Genomic DNA, 27,252 nt, shown 5'->3' with positions numbered 1-27,252 from the left:
GCTAGGTACATGCTCGGTACCGCTCAGTATATGCTCGGTACAGCTAGGTATTTGCTCGGTACTGCTAGGCACATGCTCGGTACTGCTAAGGAACATGCTCGGTAATAGTTGTTAGTGTTAGTCTACTTGTTCATGAGTGCATGCTTTGATTGGAAGACATTGGACTCTATAGGAGAGGAGGAAGGGGTGAGAGATTCCCTTGAAAACCCATTTAGTGATGGGACATGATTGGATTATATATGTTCTTTCTTAATTGTACTTTGGGAGTTTTGATAGACTCATATTTTGTGGTTTTGTACTTTGGGACATGATTTTATTGCATTTATTTTCTTACTTTCCCCTAATTTTAATTGTCATTTAGATGTTTTTATTGTATGATAGAATTTTACTATTTTTTACTTGCTAAAACCCTTAAATTCTCATTTACGCAATTCTTCGTCGGTGAGGCTTACGCCTCACACCGCCTCGAGGCTTACGCCTCGCCTCACGGACGAAAAACGCCTCGAGGCTTATTTACGCAATTTTAAACCTTGGTTGTTATCATAGTGGATGGTGGGGTTGATCTATTCAACTCCTGCATCTCAATCTTAGTGTCTTTTGTCGAGACTCCTGTAAGTGACAAGCTAAACCAAGAGAGTTCCTGACCTCTATTAGAGAGTCCTATAAGTTGGGTGACTTCATCTAATGAGAAATGTAACGCATGACCCTTGATTATAAAACATTATCGGTAAATATCCCAGCTGCTGATGAGCTGGTAGATCAGTAGAACATTTTGTTTGAGAGTAGGGAACTTATGAACTTAGAAGATGTTTAACCTCCTAAATGAGTCCTCGACTTCTTGGTTCATTACCTCCACAAAGTGATCACATATATTTCGGTATGTTGATACATAACATTTGTAAATAATAGGACGAACATACTACAAAAATCACAAAAAATTATGCAATATATAAGCAGAAAATTACACAGTAAATTAGCAAAAAATATGCTAAAAATACCCGGAAACTATGTAGAAAATACGCATAAACTATGTAGAAAATATGCATAAACTATGTAACAAATAGACAAACAATACGCATATATTACACAATAACTATAAATTGCAGTAAACCTTAACCGTGATATGAAATTTGTTAACTTTGCAGCATAATCTTACAAAAATGGAAGAATTCGATACACGAACTAGTTATTAGGAAGCTATTATATAGTTCATACACAGATATGCAATTTTTGTAGTTGGTGCGCAGTTCATATGCAGATAAAATGCAACTTTTACATAGTTTTGTGAATAACAGTTATACGCATTAACTTCTCACGGGCTACCCTTATCCCTAAACGTAAATTTTAAGTGTAAATTTTAAATGGGGATGAATAAACGAAAAAAAAAAATTACAGACTAACCTTTTTTCGACGGTGAAGCCATTCGCGCCTGATTCCGAAAGCTGGAATGCATGAAGATGCAAGAAGAGAAGAGAATGTCGAAAATGAAGAGCAGTTGAAAAATTGAATCGGCTGAGAGGCCTTTTATCTTCCCGCAAAACTCAATTTTTTAAGGTCGGTTGGGCTGACAAGACATAAAAACACAAACGAATATCCACGTGTGCAATACACTTGTCACGAATTTTCATTGGAGTCCGGACATAGAGCTACATCCCGACTCTACACAGAATAATTCTTCCCTAAATAGGCCTTATAGATAGTGAATAAGAGGGTCTCCTTCCTCTTCTATAGCTTATGAGAAATTGCTTGACTACCTTCGAAAACATTATTTATGAACAACCTTTAGACTTCCCTTTAAATCCAACAAAGCACATTAAAGACATTTTGAGTGAAGATGGTAATTTCTAGAGTTTGCTAAAAAGCTAGACCTAACTTGTGAAGTCTTAGGAGCTTAATTGCAGGAGAGCATTTTCTGTCCTCTGGTTTCTCATAATTAAGCAACTTGAAATGAGTGGAGACTGCATCATTTGATAATGCCCTTGATATTCTAGTTAAGTTTGAGCAATGCTTCCAAGATGAAAAGAGAAGTTATCCCTAGTAGAGTTGTGAGATATTTGATTGTTCAAAATAAGCTAACCCCTTCATAAGTCTTCTCAATTTGAAGTGAGGACTTGTGAAAAGTTTTCTTTAAAGTTGATTAGGTTCAAGTTAATTAATTTTCTAATGATGTTTAGAAATCCTGTTTATAAATATTTAATTCAACAAAGAAATAGTAATGGCATAGCAAATCAGAAGTTATCAGGATTATCATCACTAAGGGGTCTTCATTTGAATCATCGTCATAATGAACTGCTCTCTCCCCTGCCTCATCACTTGTGCATTCCAATGCCTCTCAATCTGCTTCTTCCTCTATATAAGTTATTTTTCTCTTCCCTAAATATTTTTCATCAATATAAAGATGAGTAATATTTTAAGATAAATAAATTCTAAAGAAACTATTTTTTATATACATTTTTTGGTTTGTTCTTTTTTTGTTTGGGTTATGGTGGATGTAGATGCTCTATTTCTATCACCATCAAAGAAATCAATATTCAGATCTTCCTCTCATAATTCAGATGGTGTAACCACCACTTCATCATCTACGAATCACTCGTCATATGATGCCATATCCTCACAAATCAGAGGATCTACATCATCTTTCAACCCTTTCTTCTTTAAGTTCCTATCTTTAAGTCTCTTATTATACATAATACATACTAAGGAATTCATCCTTATGATTTTCAAATTATACATAATAAATACTAAGGAATTCATCCTTATGATTTTCAAATGATCTCTCCTCATTATATGCACGTAGTTGTATGTACTCCAATTGTGTTTACATCCAAATGAAGAGCACATTAATCTCAAAATCTTCGCAGAGAAACACTACAATTTTAGAGTGTGATCACCAATTAAATCCATACTCAACTAAGATTTACATAAATGAGTATAGTTAGTATTCATAAAAATGGCTTTTAGATAAATGAGTATATAATACAGCAATGCAACAAATTAAATTACCTCGAGATTGCTTTAAAAAAATATCATTTTCCTGTTGCAACTCAAAAAAATCATCTTTATTCCTAAATGATATCAATTGCATGTTAGCATTTGATTTTTCAGTTGAATAAACTATGAGTCTATCCATACATTAATATAATCATAATTTTATCTAAGGATTTATAGACATATTCTTTGTATATTGATATTGATGGGTCAAATAATAACTTACAGAATGCAAGTGTCGCTGAAACTGTAACTTTTACCTATCATTAATAATATTCTAAATTTCTCTATAGCTTCCCTTTTTGCCTCTTAAATTTTGGGCAATCATTTCTTTTGCTTCGTCCATAGCATTGTATATGAAGCTCATAATAGATTTCTTTCCGGCATCCACCATCCTAAGAACTTGTACTAGTTGCTGAGTAGTTGTAATTGCATACATGATACTTTGTCAAAATCTATCATTTAGAATAATCTTCCTAACTTATTTTCCCTCATATTACTTTACCCAAGCAAAACTCAACCATTATGTAGAGATAAACATATACTCCAAAGGTTGTCTAGCATCCAATATACTCTGCAGAGTCAAATAAGCGGTGATAAATCTTGTTGATGCAGGCCCAAGTATTTCTTTCTTTGAAAATTTTCTCAACATGTCACCAAGCCATCCAGCTATTGTTTCTTCATGCAAAGACAATGGTTTCTTAATTTTGTGTATAGCATGACATCATTTTTCCCCTTGTAAATTCTGTATCGGTCATTGATTTGTAAGAAACATTGTTATTCTTAAAATATATATTTCTTTCTTTCCCTTTTGTTGTTGGTGGAAAGAAGTTTATGCCTTTTTCCTTATTCAGACATTACAACCTACTATTCCTTGCTGATTTCTGTTCCAATGTCCAGTGTCTACTTTGCCTTCCACCAAGGCAGCAAGTTTCAAGGATGAACCGATGAACAATGCTAATTAATGTGTTGTGCACTTATATTCTTGATTTATAGATGAAATAAACCCATTCCTGTAATTCATATTCTTTTTTATTCCGATAATTATTTCAACTTGAATAAATATAGCTCCGCTGATAATCATTAGAATCACTGGGAAGGGTTTCTGTTGTAATTGAAAGCCTTTCTTTGAGTTGGCAATATCGAATTGTCAGACAGTTAAGAAGCTTAATTTGAGTTGATTTTGACTTAGCTTTCTATCTAATTAAGTTTATGTTGTTGCACAAAAGAAATTTAGATACTTATGAATAGTTCTTATACAAACAACATAGCGTAATTTGGTCTAAAAATTTAGAATAACGATGAAGCTTTGCATGAGCGACTGCACGAAAATACTTCCTTTTTTAAAGTAAAATGATAATCTATCTGAATTTTTTTGGCCGAAATAACATTCCATGTGTAAGAAATACTTATAAACCAGTTTTCTAAAATGTCCAAGGAGCAGAATAAATCTTCTCAGCAGATTAGTCATAAAAACAAGGGAATTTGATTAAAATACGCATGCTTTCTAGATAATAATTTTCTTAGCTCAAGATTTATTGAACTCTCTCTATCAACTAAACACAAGAACAGTAGTATACCTACTTGATCGACAAAACACCAGAAAGGGGAGAAACTACCGCAACGAGCAAACTCCCGTAGTTACTTCTGATCAAACAGGAAGAACGTCATCAAATGTTCTTGACTTTTAATCCAACAGGGCACATTGTCGAGCTATCCTGACTTCCAATCAAACATGGAATGTCATCTAAGAAGGCGAAGAAGCTTTAGCAATTGTTTAAAACTCTATCTTACGTGCAGTGCAGTAGACGAAGTCGAACAACAAGAACGAAAGGATCAAAATAAGGTATAGAACGCCACTCAACAATAGATTTAGGTTTTAAATAATTTATTTACTCTTTATTTTGGAGGCAAAAGCCTCATGGAAGTGAGGCACGTGCCTCTGTAGATTTGGAACAATTATTACGTCCGGTGACCGGACGTAGCTCTACCGAGTACAATTATTACGTTCGGTCACCACTGAGTTACTCGGTATTTGCTCGGTATTGCTAGGTATTGCTTGGCAATAACGAGAAATACCGCTCTGTGAAGACCAATACCGAGTAATACCGAGCAATACCGAGTAATACCGAGTTTTTCTATTGCTCTGTATTGCTCGGTATTACTCGATAATGCTCGGTATTTGTCTTCACATAATGGTATTTCTCGTTATTGCCAAGCAAAATCGACAAATACGTGGTTTTGTGCATGCTACGTGGCGCCATCTCAGTGCTGGCCGAACATAGCTCTACGTCCGATCATTGGACCAAATAAAAGTTTGAGGCGTACACCTCACAGAGTAGGTTTGAAGCATCCTCCTCGATGCATTACGGGGTGGAATTGCATTGAGGCGCCCCTCTAGTTGTCTATGTCAACCTCCTTTAGACGACAACATAAATCTATTGATGAGTTTTAGCCTGACACATTTTCTTGAAATAAAAAAATAACTCATTATATTCAGACCAAAGATCAACAGAGGGAGCAAATACCTCATGCCAAAACAAAGTTCAATGCTGAAGGGGTGGTCTTGAACATCTAGTCAAACCAACGATTAATGAGCATTCTATTTGGATGAAACAAAAGATCAATGGCTCTTTGACAGCTAACTCTCATTCTTTTAAGCTATTTAAAATTATTATTATTATTATTATTTTGTGTTTTTTCTATTTTTCCTTTCTTATTTTATAAGGTGCTTATGAGAATGATAGCGACGTTTGACTCCCCTCTAATGAATTGTTAAAGAGCATGAATGCATTCATGAGCTTAAATTTGGTCAACCATCATAATGGCAATCAGTCAACAATGGTTCAAAAGTCATTGTTAAACTTTTAATCAGGCATATTCATTGGCAAAGAAGTAATCACTCCTACATTTCAATCAAAGATCAATTAAGGCGGTAGGATGAACAAAAAAAATCAATAATAGATAGTTGGCCATTAAAATAAATTAAAAAAATAAAAGATGGTTGGCTATTAAAATCTAGTTAGAACAAAGATCGACGATGCAAGGCCTTCAACAAAGATCCAACAATGCTTTGAGAATCATTATTGAACTTTGATCATGCATAATTGTTAGTCCATTTATCTAAACCAAAGATTAATGGGGGACGAGAGATGTGTCGAACCAAAGATCAACAACGGATGGGACGGTCTTCAAAATCTGCTCTGATCAAAGATTAATGACAAAAGGTTTTCAATTTAATCAAACCAAAAATCAATGGCTCTTCAATTATTCACCTATATTGTTTCGACCAAGCAAAGTAATTCGCAAACAATAAATCATTCCCTTTATTTGGACCAAATTTCAATAAAGATGAGGCACTTCATGTAAAAAAATTAATAATATCGGAGGGTCTTCAATTTAACAAAATCAAAGATCAATGACTCTTTAATGATTCACTTATATTTGAAAGCGAGAGAATTTTTGTGAGAGACAATCAAAATTATACATGTATTTATGCAAAAATAAATCTTTGAGCTCAAAGTTGTCGAGTGTAGGGTCATCAAACTTAAGGAGGTAGAGCTTGACGTCACTAAATTTAGATGGAACAGAGTGACAGAGACATGAACATAAGAGTTATGGTGTTGCAGATCATACTTTGCGAGAAAGGAGTTAAGAGAGAACAAGGGAAAGCTAGTTCAAGTTGTGTTCGGGAATCAAGAAAACCAATGATTTGTGTTGCACGAAAGGGAATATGTGTTATGGGGTTATGGGTGAGATGGCATGTAGTCACACGACTTGGTGTTGGAGCAGGAAAGAATCAACAAAAGCAAACAAGGGATAATACCTGGCAAAATTGGGAGGGATGGACAAAAGAGTAAGAGAGAGAAATGTAAGAGAGAGGTGAGTACTTGTGGGAAATGCCAGACACGGAGAGAGAATGAGAGATGAGAGACAGAGAAAATAGCAACAGGAAGAGTTGTAATTATGTAATGTGGAGATCATAGATGATAAGACTGCACGAGAGCCGTTGAGGAGACCTTGCGAGCAAAAAATGTGGAAGCTGGGATGTTATGAATATTACAAAAGATCATTCATAGTGGAGAAACAAGTTATATTATTTTTATTTATTTATTTATTTTGCAATAAAAATGCATATGGATCTCTTGAGTATCTCCTTATTCAGTAAGAAAGATAAAGTCAATTCTAATCTCTATTGTAATATTCATAACCCCGAATGAAAAGTGTGTGCTAGGAGGAGAAAGTAGAGAGAGAAAGTCCAGGATTTCGGTGAGAAAATTTCGAATTTCTTCTTCCTCGTCATTTGGCGGGTTTTCCGGATATGCCGGTTAGCTCTTCGGTCACCGTCTCCGGTGACCAGAAAGCTATTGGACTGTCTAGTCCGATGATCCTCAACAATCAACTGCATGTTCGCAAGGAAGATCGTGATGGATTTCATCCTCTGGTGATTAGAGAACCTTCGGAGATTCCAGTTAAAGCATCGGAGCAATATGTTGGGAAAGGAAAGCAAGTGATCGACAATGCTGAAGCAAAGACTCCTCGTTCTTCTGGTAACTCAAGACAAATTGAATGAGAAGCTTCGTCTTCAGCGGGTATGAACCTGATTATGAACAAATTTGGCAATGTGTTGTCTAGACTTGTGGAATCACTGGAAGGAGTCCCTTCAGTCCAGAATAATAGGGAAAACACGACAACTGTTCGTGACTTTGCTTGTAAAGACAATCCAGAGGTGGCTAGTCAAGGAAATGCTGAGTTTCATGCAAATCCTTGGGCAAAGCGTCCTCACATTAAAATAAAACTGGTTGAAACTGGTTCATTTATGTCAAAAGATGGAATAGCTGTGAAGTTGCATGAACCTAATGTTCTATCAAACTCTGAAAAGCTACAGTTTTCGGTGGTGGTTAAGGTTTTTGGTCATGAGCTCCCTATTAATCTAATAGGTGCTGAGTTGAGGCGTCAATGGCTACACATTGGGAGATTCGATATGATTGTTCTTGGTTTAGGATGGATCCTATGTTCTTTCAATTCATTAGAAGCCATGGAGAATGTTTTATTGGGAGGACCTTGGTTCGTTAATGGACACATTGTGGGATTGGATAAATGGTCCACACATTTTTCTCCAACTTCATTGAAGGGTCTTTCTTCTCCAATTTGGATAAGAATGCCTAATCTTCCCTTGTATTGTTGGGATGAGATCATGAGATCAATGTTTCAAGGATTGCCTCGCTGGTTGGTACGCCGCTTATAATTGATGGTAATATGTTTCAATGGGGAAGACGCGAACTCGCAAGGGTATGAGTCCGTGTGGAATTGGACAAACAATTGCCTTTGGGAGTTTGGGTGGATGGGCTAGATGGAAGGTTCTTTCAAAAGGTGGAGTATGAGAAGATTTCATCCTTTTGTTATAAATGTGGAAGAGTTGGTCACTTGATCAATGATTGTAAAATCAAGAAGGGGGAGGACAAAATCAATGGTTAGAATAGTGTTCGTGCTAAAACTACTTCTGGAAGTAGAAGCTCGGAGGTGAAGGATATAGCAATGGAAGAATCAGATAACTATGGACCATGGATCCATGTTAATTATAGAAGGAAGAGGAAGACCAAAGTGACTCAAAAGAAGCTTGTTTATGTGCCTAAGGCTGGTATGGATCGAGAGAAAATTCCAAAACAGAATTGTGATGCGAGTAATAAAGATGCTGGAGTGGAGGTTGTTGCTCTAGAACCAGCTTCTAATATTTCTGATGGTTTGGATGTAAGTATCCTGGAAGCTAAGCAAGAGACAATTCAATGTGATCCGGTTGAAGTTAATGAAAAGGTTCAAAAGATGGAAACACTACAGGTTTCTGAAAGCAATATGTTCAAGTGGCTGGAAGAGATTGAGGACGGTGTTAATCTCAGAGATGAGATTAAGAAAGGAAATTCTGGACTGGAAGAAGGAGAACTGGGGGTGACTGCTTGTGAAGAGGATTGTTTGAATAATTCTGTGGCAGTTCAAGCAAATCTTCAGGAGGAAAATTCTGAGGCAGAGGGAGGAGTTGTTGCATCTATTTCAGGGAATTCTAAAACCAAATTGAGTAAGGAAATTAAATCTCTGGGTCCTGTAAGTTCTTCCATGGAAGTAGGAAGAATGAAGGCTCGAACAAGAGGAGGATCAGGGGTCCTTCCCCCTCGGTGGTTAAATGAGTTCCATTATTTTTGGAATTGTAGGGGGGCAAACAAGAGGGAGGCCTCAGTTTATTTGAAAGAGGTTGTAAAAGATTGGGATGTGTTTTTTATTGGCATAGTTGAAACGAAGATTTCTTCGACTTAAAAGGAAGAGGTGTGTAAAATTTTGGGAAACAATTGGGATGTTTTCATTTACCCGTCAAGTGGTCAATTAGGGTGTATTATGACAATGTGGAGGTCTGACTTGTCTACTTTCTCAGTTTTGAAGAGTTATTCCCAGTGTGTAACTGGGGAGCTGAGATATTTGAAGAATAATTCTAATTGGCTGATTTCTACGGTTTATGACGATAGTAATTTATATAAAAGGAGGCATTTATGGGAGTTTTTGGGATCCTTTTCTAGTTCAAATCTTCCCTCTATCTTAGGGGGTGATGTTAATTGCATTTTATCACAAGACAAAAAAAGAGGAGGGAAAAAATTTAAATTTTTCCTTGAACCTCAAGAGATGAAATCCTTTAAGAATCTTAACGATTATCATGATGTGGGATTTGTTGAACCAAAGTATACTTGGAGTAACAATAAAAGTGGAAGTGCTAGAATTTTGGAGTGATTAGACAGGTGTCTGTTAAATACTAAAGCTCTTCAATTAATTCACCAAGCTTCAACTAGGCATTTGACAAGGATAGCATCGGATCATTGCCCGATTAGTTTGAAGATCTTCAATCCTGTGGAGAAAGTGGAATATTTGCGAAGGTTCGAAGATGTCTGGGTATCCTACCCGGCATCTGCAGCAATTGTTCAAAAAATCTAGAATAAAACTTATGTTGGTGATCCGATGGAGAAACTAAATTTAAAGTTTTATAAAAGTTTAAAGGCATTGCATTATTGGAGTAGAGCCAAAATGGAGGATTTGTCAGGTTTGAAGGAAAAATTGAAGAAAGAAGTGGCTGACCTTCAATTGGAAGAGGCGAATGGCAACGGTCTGTCTGAGGTAAAACTGCTGCTTCTTCGGTCCAAGGTGAATGAGCTGAATGTTACACTGGCTTGGCTTAACACTTGGTCGAGGCAGAGGGCTAAAGTAAAGTGGTGGAGTGATGGAGATAAAAATTCTAAGTTCTTTCATGCTGCATCAAATTGCCGAAGGAATTCAAATTTTATTTATCAATTGAAGATGAACAAGGTAACATTGTGGATACTCGGTCTAAAATTGAAGAGACTTTATTGAACTTCTTTAACAACAAATGGAGGAGGAGGGATTGTAAGCTGACTGGATGGCCTCATTCTCTTTTCAAATTAAGCATTGAGGAGTCTCGGAGCATGGAGGCTGATTTATCCTACCAAGAAGTGGAAAATGTGCTAAGGAGCTAGGCACGAACATTTCCCCTGGTATCGATGGTATATCTTACTCTTTCTTAAAGCATTATTGGAAGGTCATTAGTCAGGATGTATGGCTGGCTATTCTGCATTTTTTTAGACATGGTAAAATGAATTTTAAATGGAAAGAGACGGTGGTTCTGATTCCTAAGGTTAAAAATCCTATCATTCCTTATCATTATCGTCCGATCAGTTTGTGTTTGTCTATTTATAATATGGTTGCTAAAATCCTATTAAATAGACTAATGAAAGTTATTCATAAAATTGTTTCGGAGGAGCAAGTGGCATTCATAAAAGGAAGAACTTTATCAGACAATATTTTGCTTGTTCATGAATTGTTCAACAAATTTAGATTTTCTAAATCTAAAAAAGGGTTGGTAATTAAAATTGATATGGAACAAGCCTATGATAGTATGGCTTGGTCAACCCTTAAGCAAGTTTTGAATTATTTTGGTTTTTCTCTAAGATTTTTTAATCCTAATTGGAATGTGTTATGGATCCCAAATTTTCAATTATCTCTAATGGTAAAAAGTCGGATTGGATTGAGGCTAAAAGCGGATTTCGACAAGGGTGCCCGCTATCTCCGTATTTATTTATTCTCTGCTCTCAATTATTATCCAATGAGTTTCATAGCAAAGGGAATGATGTGGGTATAAAAGCAACTCCAAATGCTCCAGGAATAAATCATTTGATGTATGCTGATGATGTCATAATGTTCTCTGAAGCTAATCTCAACCATGTGAGGAAAATCAGGAAAATCATTTCTAACTACTGCTTATGGACGGGTCAAGTAGTAAACAATGATAAATCCAGTATTATGTTCGATAAGATGGTGGGATGGAGATCTAAAAGACAAATTCTGAATCTTCTAAAATTCAAGGAGTTAAAGGAGATGAATTATCTTAGGATTAAAAAGGCATTGAGAAGGTTGATGTCTTCGAATTTCTTGAATATCCTGGAGAAAATTTTCTGTAAGCTTAGTGTTTAGGGTAACAAGCTTATTTCGTTACCAGGAAAATTTGTGCTTGTTAAATCTGTATTACAATCCATTCTAGTATTTTTGCTTCTCATTCCTAGCTTGGTGCCTTTGAGCATTTTAAGGAGTATTGATAAACTTTGTAGAGATTTTATATGGAATAAGCATGGAGGTGATCATGGTATGCATTATATGTCTTAGTTCGAGCTTTGCAAACCTGTTTCTAACGGTGGAAGAGGGCTGCATCCAGTTGAATTCATTTCAGGACCACTTAAAGGTAATTTTGCATGGAGTTTTTTTAATAATTATGGTTTTTTGTTAAACATATCAATTAAAGCAAAATATGGCGATATCTAGAACGCTGATTATAGAAGAAACAACTCGGTTACATGGAAAATTCTCATGAACGGAATGGAATTCCTTAAACTAATGGTTAGGTGGAGGATCGCCTCAAGCTCTTCAGTTGACATTATGAAAGATGCATGGATCTTAGATAAAGGTCTAGACAGATGGCCGACCTTTATTGTTGTTGAAGAGGATGAATTTCCGAAGCTGCGGGATTTCATTACAGAGGAGAGATGGAATGTAATGAAGTTACATAGATGGTTTGGACAGAGTTTGGTTGACAACATAACTCAAATTCAAATCATTCCTAACATTTCTCATGATCAATTAGAGCTTATGCTCAAACTATCTGGTAGAACTCTCTCGGCTATGGTGGCTGTGAATAACAGGAATTACGAAGAGAAGGAGTACAGTAGATGGTTAAAAAAGCTATAGTTATCACCCCAGGTGGAATGTTTCTGGTGGCGTGTGTTTAACAATGCCATACCTACCAATGATTTTTTATTTTATAGAAGAATAGTGAATAACAAATCTTTTCCTAAGGGTTGTTTGGTAGTAGAAAATATAAATCATGTGGTAGCAAATTGTTCTTTGATTCATATGGTTACAGCTAAATTGAATGAATGGGGATTCAATGTTCCAACGGTTTCTTCATTTACTGATTGTATAGCAGAGCTCGAATCTTTATCGGGAGGCAATAAGTTTATTGGGAATTTATATTGTTCAATGGTGTTTGTTTCTTGGAAAAGTAGGAATCGATTAAAGCATGGAGATGAAGAATTCGAATTGGGATTCATTGTATAAAATGCTATCAGAATAGCCTCTAATGCTTTAAAGTTTAATCTAATTTCGAAAATCTAGGGTGCTAACCAGCTTCGGCTGAATTGCTCTTCTTGGCACCCTCCACTTCCCAATTGGACTAAAGTGAATCTTGACGCAGCTCTTTTACAATCCTATGAAGCATGTATTGGTGGTGTATTTAGAGATCACAAGGGAATGTTTCTTTCAACTTTTGGATTGAAATGCACTCATTGGGGTATAGGAGCTTTGGAACTTGCTGCTTTTCGATACTTGAAGGTGGTTATTAAAGAATGGATGATGGAAACTAAAGGATTAATAATAGAGGGAGATAATTTAAATGTCATCAAATATCTTCAAACTTCGGTTGAAAGAGCATATTGGAATAATAGCAAAGGTGAATTTGAAGACCTATCATTCCTTAAAGATTTTGGTTCATTTATATTTCATTTTACTTATAGCAATTGTAATAAGTTAGCATATTGCTGTGCTAACTTAGCATTAGAAGGTGATTTTTATTGGGATGATCTTTCTTGTAATAAGATTCCTCCTACATTCATTTCCTTATTGAAGGAGGAGGGTAATAGCGATTCTATCACCTAGTAGTTTGTATCTAGGTATTTTCTTCATTTCTTTTAATGCTATCGGCATTTTATTCAAAAAAAAATTCTAATCTCTATTGTTACACCATATCAAAGACATATTTAAAATTCTTTTTAAGGAATTATATTGTTAAGAGATTGTTAATTCTCACTATTATGCATACGAGAGAATATCTAGCCCACAAGAATTTTGATTACAAAATCCATACCCTCCCTCCCTATCCTACGTTAGATTAGAAATTCATATAAGTTCTAAATTTCAAATTAATCTCTCGAAGTTTTCCTCCTTGGGCTTCCTCTATTTCCTTACTTTTCATTTCATTCTATTTCCTTTTGAGTTGACCATATAATCCATTTAAACTACACTCGGCAAATTATTTACAACCTTTCAAAGAGTCCTAAAAATTCTATCAAATCTACCATAATTACTCCATCACTTACTATTTAGTAAGTAAACCGGCATCAATTTAAACCCTCCCTAAAATCTTCATTGCTCAAATAATTATAACAAGAAAAGCTTTGTGAAGATTACTCAACACCCTCCCAAATTTGGTTCAAAAGCAAACCCATTGGAAGAAGGCATCAAAATCCCTTTTGTCAATTCTGAATCCTAGATGAAACAATTCTGCAACATTATTGGCCTAATGATGTCATATCAAGGATATTAATTGCTTCAGTTGATGGTTAAGAAATGAAAAAAAAAACAATCATTTCACCAGTAAAGATGAAAGTAATCAAAGATCCTCAAAATTCATATCACTGTTTAAAATTGCGCAATAAGAGGCGCGCCTCTGCGCAATTCTTGCAAAAAACGCCTCAAGGCGTGCGCAATTGCGGGCTGTGGTGAGGCGTACGCCTCACGTAGGCTGAGGCGCGCCTCTGTTGCGCAATTGCGCAATTTTGAGAGAGGCGTACGCCTCAGCCAAAGGGCCCACCTACTTAAAATTTTTCCTCCCTTTCCCCCACACCCGATCGGCTCAGGATTCAACCCGATATTTTCCGCGCGTTTGCTCCAGGTCACGAAATCCAGAGCCCCCCGTCCGCTCGGCCAACCTTCCCGCCGCCTCTCCCGCCGGCGCCGCCTCTCTCCGGCGAAGTTGAAGTGTCCGGCCGCCTTGTAGGAGAAGTCCACAAAGGATTTTAGGTATTTTTTTTTACTTTTTGGTTATTCTTGAAAACAGTTGAATGGTGGATCCAATTTGGTGATTCCACCCCTGAGCTACAGAGTTTTGCTGTGAGAGTGTTGGGCCTCACTTGTTCTTCTTCTGGGTGTGAGCGAAATTGGAGTACATATAGTCAAGTGCAAACAAAGAGAAGAAATCGACTATCTACACTCAGAATGAACTCCCTCGTACACATAATGCACAACAAGAGGTTAAGAGATAGGAGGTTGAGGAATAAGGGGTTGAAAGATGATGAGGACTCGTTGGTGTGTGATGATCTGTCGTCTGATAATGAGTGGTTCATAGATGATGAGGCAGATTTGTCATTATCAGACTTACAGGTAGAAGATATAAATGTGGATGTATTGAGGGACGAAGCAGATCAAACGGGTACATCCACTAGTACCACACCACACACATCTACTAGCTCTGCAAGTAAAGGTATATGTTCTCTGCCAGTCTGCCTGATAATGAGTGGTTCATCCAATTATTATGCTAATAATCTTTTCTTTTAATGAACAGGGAAGAGAAAAGATAGTCATGTTGAAGATGAAGATGACATGGCATTCATAGATACAATTGGAGAAGAAGATTCACTTGAAGACCCATTTAGTGATGGGATATGATTTCATTTTATATGTTTTTTGTATTTTGGGAGTTTTGTTAAACTGATATTTTGTGATTTTGTACTTTGGGACATAATTTTATTGCATCTACTTTCTTATTTTCCAATATTGCTATTATTTTCCTGCTAAAATCCTTAATTTTTCATTTACGCAATTCTGTGTTCGTGAGGCTTACGCCTCAGACCGCCTCGAGGCTTACGCCTCGCCTCACGGACGAAAACCGCCTCGAGGCGCAGTTACGCAATTTTAAACCTTGATTCAGATGATTAGGTCAGGAGCCTAAACTTAAAAAAAACAATGGGACCGTACGGGTTTCCACGAATAAGGCATGTTTCTATTTGATTTGGTGAAAACAAGATGTAAAGTCTTTACATATAAGGTAATCGTCATTATTTGTTTAAAATATAGATGACGTAAAATTACCACACTCACCTCAGCTTGTTTTGTAGCCTCCTGCACTTCAGCCAACTGCTGCTGGACCAGCACAGTCTTCTTCCTCTTTTCAGCAATCTCCTCTTGCATCTTTTCCTTTTGCTTTTCCCACGCCACTAGCTTCTTCAGGCACTTCTTCTCCCTCTTCGTAACCTCCATACATGCAGTAACTGACTCAGAGGCACTTAGCTTTGATGCCTCCATTTCAGCCCTTATCTCAGCATTCTCAGTCTCAAGCTTCTTGACGGCTGCATTAGCTCGATCCACCTGCCCGCTAGTTTTCTTTAGAGCATTCTCCATCTCTGCAAGCCTCTTCATGGTCGAGTCCTCCAGCACCTGCTTCCCCTTCACAGCCCTCTGGTTCTCCTCCCGCTCCAGCCTCAAAACCCTGAGTTCGTGGAGGTCGCTGCTCAGTTTCCGAGCAGCTTGAATTGCTTTCTGCTGAGCCCATTCCTTCCTCTCTTTGACCTGGCCTTCCAGCTCACGAATCTGATGAACAAGGTCCATGATCATCTCCTTCTTCTGATCCTGAACCTCCTTATCTTGATGCTTCTCATCCTCAATTCTCATAGCCTCCAGTCTTTTTAGCACCAACTGCTCTAGGTCCTCTTCCTCTTCCTCCACCTCCTGTTGCGTTTGCCTGCCCTGTATCTTTAGCTCAGGGCAATACTCAGTAATGTGCTGTTTCAGAATAGATTTCAGTAATGGCGGTGAATCAAAACGTTTCAAGCCTTCAGATGGATGAGCGATAGTACAGTTGACAGAAGCTGGTTCAGTGCCAGCAGAATCTCCACTCACGGCGAACGGGAAAGCGGCACCAGAGGGGAATGCGGTGCCAGCAGCACTGGCTGCTTGGGAATTACCGGGAACCGAGAGGGAAGGGAGCTCAATGGAGCTTGCCCGGCTAACCTGGAGGCCACTCATGAGGAGGCACCACATGGCCTCACCCCGGGAGAGATCTGGGCGGATCTGCTGCAGAAGGCAAACCAGGCCAGCAAGGGAATACTCCTCGAGGTGGCGGAGGTCAGAGAAGGCGCCGGCAGGAGGTTCCCCGTCGTCAGCAGTGTGGGCAGCTTCTGTGTTGAGGTACGCAAGTGCGTTCTGCATGATATTGGAGAGTGCGTCCAAGGCGCCGTAGCAATGGCCGTTGCAAAGAACGGCTCGAAGCGCTAGGGCATCATCGTAGCCGACGGAGACCAAACGAGAGATAGCTTCCTTGTAGACGCAATCGAGGTTATTGATAACGATCTCCTCGAGCTGCTCCTCGGTGCAGTAGCCCCACCCAGATTCATCAAATCCGTTATTATAAAGGTTAGTGCTAGAGTTAGAGCAGGGGCCCAGATTGAGTTTGAGGCTAGGGTAGCTACAAGAAGCAACGAGGGCTGGATCAGAGGAGGGGATCGGAGGAGGAAAACCCCCGGGGAGAAGTTTAGGGGCGGTGGAGTCTGAAGGGAGCATTGAGACCGTCGCCGGACGGGGGACGTGGCGCTTCCGCCCGACGGCGCCAGCACGGGAGGGCTTCTCACGAGCATTGGCGCCCATCGGACTTGATCGGCTGATCAGCAACGGAGCAGAGCTAAGGAGGTTTTGCGGTAGTGTTCGGAGAGTTGGATTTCACTCCGGAATACGACTGGGCGACGCTGCGGAGGTCCGCTTCGATCTAATAAACATACAAAAAAAAAAAACATGCCATTTTTAACTGAATAACACCTAAAATTATAAAAAATATATATTAAACATTTAAACTATTATATTTAGTTATATACCACTTAAAACTCCAATTTTATTCTATTTTTTTCACGCCGTATAAGCCCTCTTGTTAAAAGCCCTATCCGCGCCCGTCTTCTTCCATTTGGTCGCGAGAGTGCCCTCCCGTCCAAACCCTCGCCTTCTCAATCGTGTTTGAAGGTTTTGTACGCGTCGCATCTTCATTTCGCCTCGCATCTTCTCATCTTCTCCGTCGTGTTCGAAGATCGGCAAGATTTGCTTTTCGTGTTTTCCATTTCGTGAATGATGATTTTGATTATTTTTTTTTTGTTGTTTGCCTTAGTTGTATTTTGTTCTTCTTCTCCAATACAATGCGTTTTCGACTGTCAATACTAATGCGTTAGTAAAGTTCGCTTCTTTGTTAGCTTCAAAGTGTGTATTGTCGGTTTCATTGCTCTATGTGTTCGATCCTTCACGAAGTTGGAAGCCCCTCAGAAATTTGGATACATACTGGTTTGTTCACTATAGATGAGGGAATGAAAGGAGAACTTATGAAAGTTGAATATAGCATCAGGAATAATGTTAACCCTTCATTTTAAATGTTTAAGTGAAACTGTAATTTGATACTGAAACTTTTCATTTTAATTTTGAAGGTGTATTTTTATTGCTTCTCAAGCCGTGAAAGTTTTCGACAATGAGTTCGAGCTCCTCGACGACGCAAATCAAAAACCCAAGTAATCGAATATATTGTCATTGCAAATTGTAATCTACAATACATACGTCATACAAATCGCGTCGTTATGAAAGAAAATTCAACAGATGGTCCGGAACAGATCGAAAGACAACTGTAGTTTTTTTCAGTGGTGTGATGAAGTAAATGATTTGTCTAATTATATGAATTTGCATAGTAGTGTACAAGTTGTCGAAATCAACCCAACTCAAGTTGTTTCAGTTAGAGTCGAGCTTTTACTAATAAAAATCTTGTTCGTGATCGTGATTATCCTAATTTTAATTGTAGCAGTCGGTGTGAAATCTCTATTCACAAGCTGTAATTATAATTGTTGATTCACTTTTTCATTTGAATGTAATAGAATGTGCATTATCGTTTGTGATATTAGTTTTTTTTTTTTTTTTGTGAATGAACATTATGTTTGTTGTGGATATTGAATGAGCAATTTTGAACGAGTAGCAGAGAATATATTGGCAATTAGAATGCTACAGAAGTATACTATGAAACGAAATTGAATGAGCAATTAGAATGCTTCAGAATTCTGCGGGATGCAAGCCGCGAAATACAATCAAATGATCTACATCAACTCAAAGTCAATATCACAATTCAAAGTCAATAAACAAAACTGCTACCATAATAAACATTTCGAAGTAAGAATCACAATATCACAAACGAATCTGCAACTCAAATTCTGTGGAATGCAAGTCGCGGAAAACAATTCAAAGTTAATAAACAAAACTGCTACCAATCAAAGTATCAAATGCAGTGTTCAGAAGACTAAGTAATTGTAATTTTAAAAATTCTACTACTGCTCATAAACCACGTAACAATAAAAAAAAAACTACAAAAAAAAAATTCAAAAATCTGGTTGCATTCCAGTTATCTGCAAAAAACTGCTTGCATTTCAGTTAACAGCTTGGGCGCCGTATATTTTGGCCGAGCAATCAATGTAGTAGGCACTTGTTTATCAGATACAATCTCATAAACAATCTCATCACCTCCTACATTTAATGAATTCTTACAGGTGCTTCTATGATGGCCTCATAAGTTGTAGCCACTACACATGTGTCCAAGTTTTGTTTTCTTTCCTATCTCTAAGAAATTCTTAATTCGTCTTTTTTTGGGTTTGCCACACGGTCGAAGAGAAGTTTGCATTGTAACTAACTCACCATCACTTACTACAGCCCACAGATCCTTCCTAGGTAGAGTTGAGATTGCACCATCATATGCCATTTTGTATCTAATCAATAAACATAACATTTTAAGACAACTAATGTAACAAATAGTCGACACATAAGTGGCAATTGAACAAGGCATGTAACTTACTTATATAGGTAGTAGTGATCATCAGCATACGTATACCATAAGATATGTTGTCTTGCTTCAATGAATGCAGCACTATGTATACATGTTAGACCACTTAATTGCCATAATACACAAGTATAATCCTTCTTTTCTATGTCCACCTCATGCCTTTCATGAAGTCCCTCATCTTGAGCTTTGCTTGAAGTAGATTGGCGAATTATAAAATGCTCTTTCCTTGTTGTGATATCTTTGATGTACTCTTCCGCTTGAGGGACTAGTTGACCTCTCCAAGAGCCACAGTTGACCTCTCCAAGAGCCATCCAAACCAAATTCTGAAGCTTGTTGCCATCGTCACAGCGAAATAGTTTTTTAATATTTTTCCACAAATGTCTCATGCATATTATATGCTTGGTATTTGGGAAAATAAGCTTTATAGCTTCACCAAGACCCTTCTCCATGTCGGATATGAAGGGTATATGTTCAATTTCACAACCAAAACTTTCCGACAAGTTTCTCAAGAATCATTCCCATGATTTCTTGGACTCTGATTCAGCAACAATAAAGGCTACTGTGTAGAGACCATTTTATAGATAAAAGTACGCCAATATACTTTGATTTAAGGGGCAAGTATTAACCCCAATTAAGTATCTACATCCAACAATAAAATCGTCAATACACACTTTGAAGCTAACGAAGAATCGCTTGAATGCATTAATTTTGCTGCCGCACATGTATGTAATGTGACAGCTAGGATTTTTGTTGATTAACTCAGACCTCAGCATAGGCACCCACATATAGTTATCATCGATAGATCCAAACATTAAATATCTTACTAACTCCCTTGAACGCCAAAGTTTCATATATGGCAATGATTGTCTGTAAGTTGTCTCCAAATTATTGTTAATATCCTTTGGCGTGATTTCAGGATTTTTCTTTATAATGTCTTTGATTTCATTAGCTACCCAACTAGTAGTAGCTTGCTTGTTTCTGGCTTTATTGAGCCCAGGACATAAATGAGTTGAATCTATTTTTCTAACTTCAAAAGAGTGCCCATCAGGACTCAATGAGGAATGAATTCTCCATGGACAAACTCTATGTGCTCAAGTAACAATTACTATGGATTTGTCACTAGCCTTTATCTTTATAGCATAATTCTGTAAAATTGCATTAGAACTAAATGTTTGCTTGAAACTTTGGGAATCCTCAAATCAATACATATAATTTTTGCCTCATCAATTTGAGGTATGAAGAACTCATCACGCAGATCATCTACTATAATATCATTATTTTCTTTGATCTTTAAGCTAAAGTGATGCATTTTAGTAATTGGTTGTCATTTTTAGTTTGAATATTATGTGATTTGGACATATATTCCTCATTGTATTTCACTGCAACTGCCACCTCAAATCTATTCGTTTCATAAGAACTGCCAAGCATGTCAACTACATCTAAATCTTTTGAAACCTACATGTAATTCTTAGTTGATGTTCCATTCACATGATAGTGTAAGTTGAATGGCTAACTCCTTAGCCAATGACAAAGTGCTTCAACTCGTTCTTTTAGTAACAACAAACTGATTTCATCTCTCTGAAGCTTTAAGGTTTTCTGGCTCCCACCCACATACTTCATTCGAGCCTGTCCCTGCACCTCGACCCAATATCTACCAAATTTGAGGAAAATGAAGCAAAAAGGACTTGAATCTATTTCTATGTGTGGATATAATTAATGAGTTAGAAGAACTAAAAAAAAGTTAATCAAAATGAATTATCCAAAGTGAAAAAAAAAATTATGGTTTCCTGTCAATTCAAAAAACTATACTACTAACTTGTCCAAACTCTTGAAAGCAACAATTTCTATATTTTCACCAGAACCATAGAGATAGTCAGCAAAGCAAGCACTAAATAAAACTCTACATATTGAAGATGTTCAAAATGCCATCTTTTAGTAGGAAAATGATGTCATCATCGAATAAAATGCATTGAGTACTAATATATAAGCTAGCAAAAAATTGCAATGAATGAACCAAACCAATGAACAACAACTCAAGATAATTCATATAGCATGATAATCAAATCAAATTTGAGTAAGAACAATGATTAAATCTAGGGCACGGGATTGGTTGGGCAGAAGAAATAGTATATATAAGGAGAAGGTTTCACGCAGGAAGAAGGTAAACATGCTCGAGCGAATAAGAGGCCATAGTTGTTGGAACATGAAAGGCTGGGCAGAAGAAATAGTATCGCGAGACGGAGAAGCTTTCACTCAGAAAGAAGGCAATACTACCTGCTTGAGCGAATAAGAGGACACGGTCCTCGGAGAAGCTTTCGTGCGGTAATATGAACTGGCTTGCAAAGAGGTTGGGGAAGGGGTTTTGACGGGAATGTTACGAAGTGTTATTTCAAAAGTTAGAAATGAGCTTTAACTGGTATATAAGTACATATGATAGTTTAGATGTTGAATATGTATTTTTCATAATTTTAGGTGTTATGTATATAAAAATTCAAAAAAAAATTATAAATTATATATTGATTTCCACATAATTAAATCATTTATAATTTAATAAAAATAAATTATATAATTTTAATTTTAATGCTCTATTTGAGATTTTTTTAATGGGAGCATCTACCCGCTGACAACACCTTAGGAGGCGCATAACGGCGTAGCTAATCCCTCGACGGATCCTAATGGAGCCAACCCACTGGTGTCGGGCCTATGCTTTGCTACTTCCCTCAATGATGAAGAGCCGCTTGAGAAGGGATTCAAACATGGGTTGGAGGTTCCCAATGTTCGCCCACCAACCAAGTTAAGCCCAATCGATACTAATTGAGATTTAGATAAAATTCTTATAAATATAAATAATTGGATTATAATTTATAAATAGATAAAATAAAAGTTTTAGGTAGAAAATTATCTAATAAATAATGTATCTATCGAGTCAATATATTAAGATGCATAAAATTTTATTTGTGTATTAATATTTACCTTATTATAGGATTAAACAAGCTTGTATAAATATTTAATAAAATAGAAATGATATAAAGAATAATGAAGTCAGTAAGATATTCAACTAAACACATTAGGGGAAGTGGCATATAACTTCGACCCCGATATCAAAGCTCACAAATGTGGAGGAAGATTAGATGATATTTCTTAGAAGAAAAGCCCTATAAGCAACATCTCTTCAAAAAGGAATACAAAGCAAGCCTTAAATAATTTGGTGTAGAAGAGCCTTCTACTAAATTATGTGGACAATGTACAAGAATCGAATCATTCCTTCTAACACTCAATGCTCAATCAATCAATAATTTCTATACTTTCAAAGATTGGGTAAAGAATAGAAGCTAGAATGGCAACATCTAACACATTGAGAAATTTCTAACTCTCTCAAAAAAGGTACAAATATTGTAACTAGCCTTATGATCCCTTACAAATTGAAGGTACTTAGATCCATCAAACCTTTGGCAAGGTGAATGAAAGAAAACTACCCTCTCTTGATGAACCACGGAGATCATTAAGCAACATGAGCGCATCCCTCATATTTAGTGAGGGAACCTTCTCAAATTATTATATTAATCAAAGGTGGTTTAAAATCCATCTACCCCTCTAATGAGCAAGGCAAATATCACTAATATATTAATAGAGCCTATTAAGGATATGCATTTGGTAAGGCTAAAAGAAAAAAAATTATGAAAGAGGAAATAGATTGTATATTATGTCAACTCTAGAATGATACACTTATTCTCATTTAACTCATAATGAAATAAATGTATTCGATGGAGCACCGACACATATCTAAAGACCCAAAGTCATATCTTAAGACAAGGAGCTGCATCAAGGTCAAAGTTCATTATGATCATCATATACATTTTAATGCATGAAATAAGCCATGCTTGCCTATCCACTTCCAAAGAACCCAATTATATACGTGATATAAAATCGAGAACATCCACATCCGATATTTTCTTGGTTGAGCATTCCTCCCTCTAAATCATAATTTGGTGCTTGCAAAAAGTCACATGGATTGTTATGAAACTCTTGGTCAGCCCTAATACATAATAAAAGAAGATTTTTAAAGGTTGTCTTCTTTAAGATAGCCACTCAACTTACCCAAATTAGCTTAACCTAAGTTATGTAATCCTCAAATACCTTTCTTTAACCACAAAATCCAACCAAGCCAATAAACCCTAAAGTGGAAATTCTTATATTTCACTTCCAAGTCCTTGCCTCCATCAACTAAACCCCTTCATTACATAACATCTCTTTCTTTTAAGGCATCTTAATCATTAACCCTCCTACTCCTACTCTCAAGCCCTTTAGTTCCTTAATTATAACCCTAGGTATTTAAGCTTGTAATTATAGTTTTGATGATGATAAATATAATTTCATATGCAATGATTTGTTTTGCTAAAGTTAGTGTGAGAGTGAAATAAAAGCTCTTGGCTAAGCTTAAATTTATTAATCATGATTAATGACATATTAAACTATATTTATTACTTATGTAAAGTTAATGGTCGTAGGATCACTTTGCATTAATTGATAAATATAAAATTTTAATTAACCATATACACCGTATAATATGTATATTCTAATTTAATTTTGATTATTGCATTTTTTGAAATAAATAAATAAAGAATTATAATCAAAATTCAAATTGATCAAACCGTATGATCATCATTGTGTAATATGACAAACTAAAAATTTGAATTTTATATTCACATCAAATTTAATTACATGTTGTGATTGATTAAGGTGATTATTTTGGAAAAAAAAGTGATTATTTTGGAAAAAAAAATATAAAATCTAATTTTTATTAAAAATCTATTAAAAAATATTTGATATTTAAGAATTTAGTTGATAAATATTTTTATGTAAAATCATATTTATTGCAATCCATGACCCCTAGTTTGAGATTTTGATGATGACAAATAATGTCGTCTGAATTACTATTTATTGAATACCTTTGATTTATGCTATTGTCTATGAGTACTAACATTTCAGGAAGATCACAAGTTACTTAGAACAACAAGAAGACTCAAGACTGGGTAAAGTAGGAGTGTGAGTTTATAACATTGTAATTTTTCATTTACTTTAATTTTTTTCTTTTATTGAGTCTAACCACAAATTGCATATAAGACTGAGCAACCATGCACATACACAGGGGGAGAAGGTTTTAAAAACGAAAATATTTTTTTTCTCTATTGATCATACTGTACCAGTTTATATCATACTGTACGATCTAATCTAACTGAAACAACTATTTGTGAATAAGTCGACTGTACGATGTGTTACTAATCAAAAATCCTGGCCGCCAGATTAATTTAAGTAAGTTTAATAGTCATTCTTACTGTACGAACCTATTCATACTGTATGATTTATTTTGAATACTTACTTAAATTAACCATGTGATTAGTGGATAAATCAAGGATTAATTTCTGATTGGTTATCATACTGTACGATATCGTTCGTACTGTATGATCAACCGAGTCTGTTTTCGATCGTTCCGGACTTCATACTGGACGATCTCTTGATTTTGACTAATCGTACTGTATGAAGTAATTCGTACCCTATGATGTACATAGATGAGTTTCGATCATCCCAGCAATCGTCCTATACAAATAAAAGAGTTTTACAAATCATATTGTACGAGTTTATATCGTACTGTATGATTGTATTCAGAATTTTTGACTTGTTCATAAACCTTCGTACCAGGATAAAACCCATTTTTTACTAATCGTAATGTACAATATTGGATCATACTGTATGATAGTAACGGCTAATTGGAGAATTTTAGGGTTTTTTGGAGCCCGTTTTAAGTATCAAAACTTCTATTTTTTTAGGGTGACTATGAGAGAGGAATGTGATTAGAGAGGGATTCCTTGGGAGAGAGCTCTTGAGAAGATTTTAGGGTTTGTGAGAGGAAGGAGAAGGTGGGCTTGGTGAGGGAGAAGGAGTGTGAGGGATCACACAGTTGCTCCGAGCTTGCTGCACTTTGCTCCTCCTGTGGCCCGAGAAGATCTTGTGGGAGGCTCTCTGAGGGGGAGACTCTTATACATCTTTGTCCTCTAAGGTACTCTGCCTTCTCCAGGAAGGAGAAAAATGAGAAGGTATGCTACCGTCGCCAGGAGGGTAATAAAGCACTTGGCACTCCGCCACATCGGGTTGGTGAAAGTGATGTTTGTAAGGGCTTCTTCGCCTTGCCGTGGGGGCAAAAGGAGAACTATTATTTAGTAGTGAAATTTTTGGAGTGGAGGACTCCAAGGAGTGGACGTAGGTCAAGTGACCGAACCACTATAAAATCTCTGGTGTGATTTTTCCTTTATTGCTTTTATTTTTGTTTGCATTTTATTTTCATTATAATTACTTGGTGAAAATCGTTGTGAAATTGGTTGTTGCATTTTGTGTTCAAGTACTCGCTTTTGCATTATTTAGATTTTTTTTGTTTAAAATTTAAATACACAAAAAAAAATAGAACTGTTTAGGATTTTTTATTGCAACAATTTTTCGCAATTCACCCCCCTATTGGCTCATCTTGTAATTTCAATTGGTATCAGAGCAGTATTTCAAAATTAGCATTTTAGAAAACCTTGAAAATTGATCATGTATCATTTTGATAATCATAATACCACGGAGGATTATTCAATAACCCGTCCACCTTTTTTTGACAATATCCCGTTTGATTTATGGAAAATTAGAATGTCTACTTTCTTACAGTCTATTGACTATCACATGTGGATGTTGGTTAATGATGGTTACATTGCACTGTTTAAAATTATGAATGGAGTGAAAACTCAAGTATCTTTTAATGAATGGAGCAATGAGGAAAGGGATTTGGCTCAATTAAATGAGAAGTTCTTAAATTGTTTCTTTTATGCTTTAAAATCTAAGGACTACATGAGAGTTTCTACATGTGCTACTATTAAGGAGATTTGTGATAGACTGTGCATCACGTACGAAGGAACTATTGAAGTTAAACAGTCTAGGCTTAACATTTTATTGTATGATTATGAAATCTTTCGTATGAAACCTAGCGAAATAATATATTACATGTACACTAGGTTCACCCAAATCGTGACATCCTTGCATGCATTAGGTAGAGAAATTTCAAATTGTTGACCTCGATTTTTGTTCGAGTGCCCTCGAGTGTATTCGATCAATTCGATTGAACCTCGTCGAGCCCAATTCGTGCTAGAATGGACTCTAATTGAGTCGGATTAGACTCGACCGTGTTCATTCAAGCCCGAACAGTTTGTTTTGACCGCGACGAGTTCAATTTGAACCAAATCAATTTCAATTTGAGTTTAAGTTTATTTATTAAATTAATCAAGCCTAATCCGCTTTTAAATCAAGCCAATTTGGGTCAAATTCACATCCAAACCCAACTCAAATCAGCCTAGACCAATTCTAATTAAATTCCAAGTTACTTTTTTTAATCAATTTGAGGCTTCGTTTGGGACGGCTTTTTTATTGCTTTTTAAAACGAAGTTTTAGTATAAAAATAAAACAAAGAAATCAATAAAAAAACTGTCCCACAGAAGCCTGAATCTCATACCAAATCGGAAAATAGATTGGATGACTTGAATCAAATGGGTTGTTTATTCGAGGTTTCAGAGTGATATCTGCATTCTTTGATAGACATGGAAATATGCCTATTTGCATGATGTTTGGAAGATTGGAGCATGGGACGACGGAGGGCGGGCTACCTCTCTTGACGCTAGCGTGCCTTTACTCTAGGCGAAGACCCCAGGCGTGGAGGAGCTCTAATTCGGACTCCAAGAATCAAGCATTGAGATTTTCTCCTCCAGTTCTCACGGTCTCTTCCCTCTCAGCCCCTTCTCTATTTTTTTTTGTGAATCTACCACTCTTGCTCTCTCTGGCGTGAGTCCAGGTGAGCCCAAACGCCTCCCTCCCGGTCTGTCTCCCCCTTTGCTCCAGGCAATTTCCTCCCCATTCATGCGACCCAAAGCCTGACGCCCTCCGCCTCTCCCTGCTCGTGTGACCTAGCCCTGGCTAAACTTGTTCGCGCCCCCAGCCCTCGACGCCGA

At 36.7% G+C, this 27,252-nt stretch overlaps 1 protein-coding gene across 1 annotated transcript in view; it reads right to left on the bottom strand.

The window, feature by feature from the left end:
- Positions 1-17,143, bottom strand: part of LOC110108421 (MND1-interacting protein 1-like) — a 39,014-nt gene extending 21,871 nt beyond the window's left edge. The window contains exon 1 of the mRNA XM_020839052.2: positions 15,469-17,143. Within this exon, the coding sequence (XP_020694711.1) occupies positions 15,469-17,010 (1,542 nt within the window). The 5' untranslated portion in view covers positions 17,011-17,143. The remainder of the gene's footprint in view (positions 1-15,468) is intronic.
- Positions 17,144-27,252: the final 10,109 nt, after the last annotated feature.

The sequence above is a fragment of the Dendrobium catenatum genome, unplaced genomic scaffold (genome assembly GCF_001605985.2).
Source record: "Dendrobium catenatum unplaced genomic scaffold, ASM160598v2 fragScaff_scaffold_1221, whole genome shotgun sequence".
NCBI classification, from domain to species: Eukaryota; Viridiplantae; Streptophyta; class Magnoliopsida; order Asparagales; family Orchidaceae; genus Dendrobium; species Dendrobium catenatum.
Note: the sequence above shows the minus strand (reverse complement) of the source record. Positions and strands in the feature narration are given on the sequence as shown.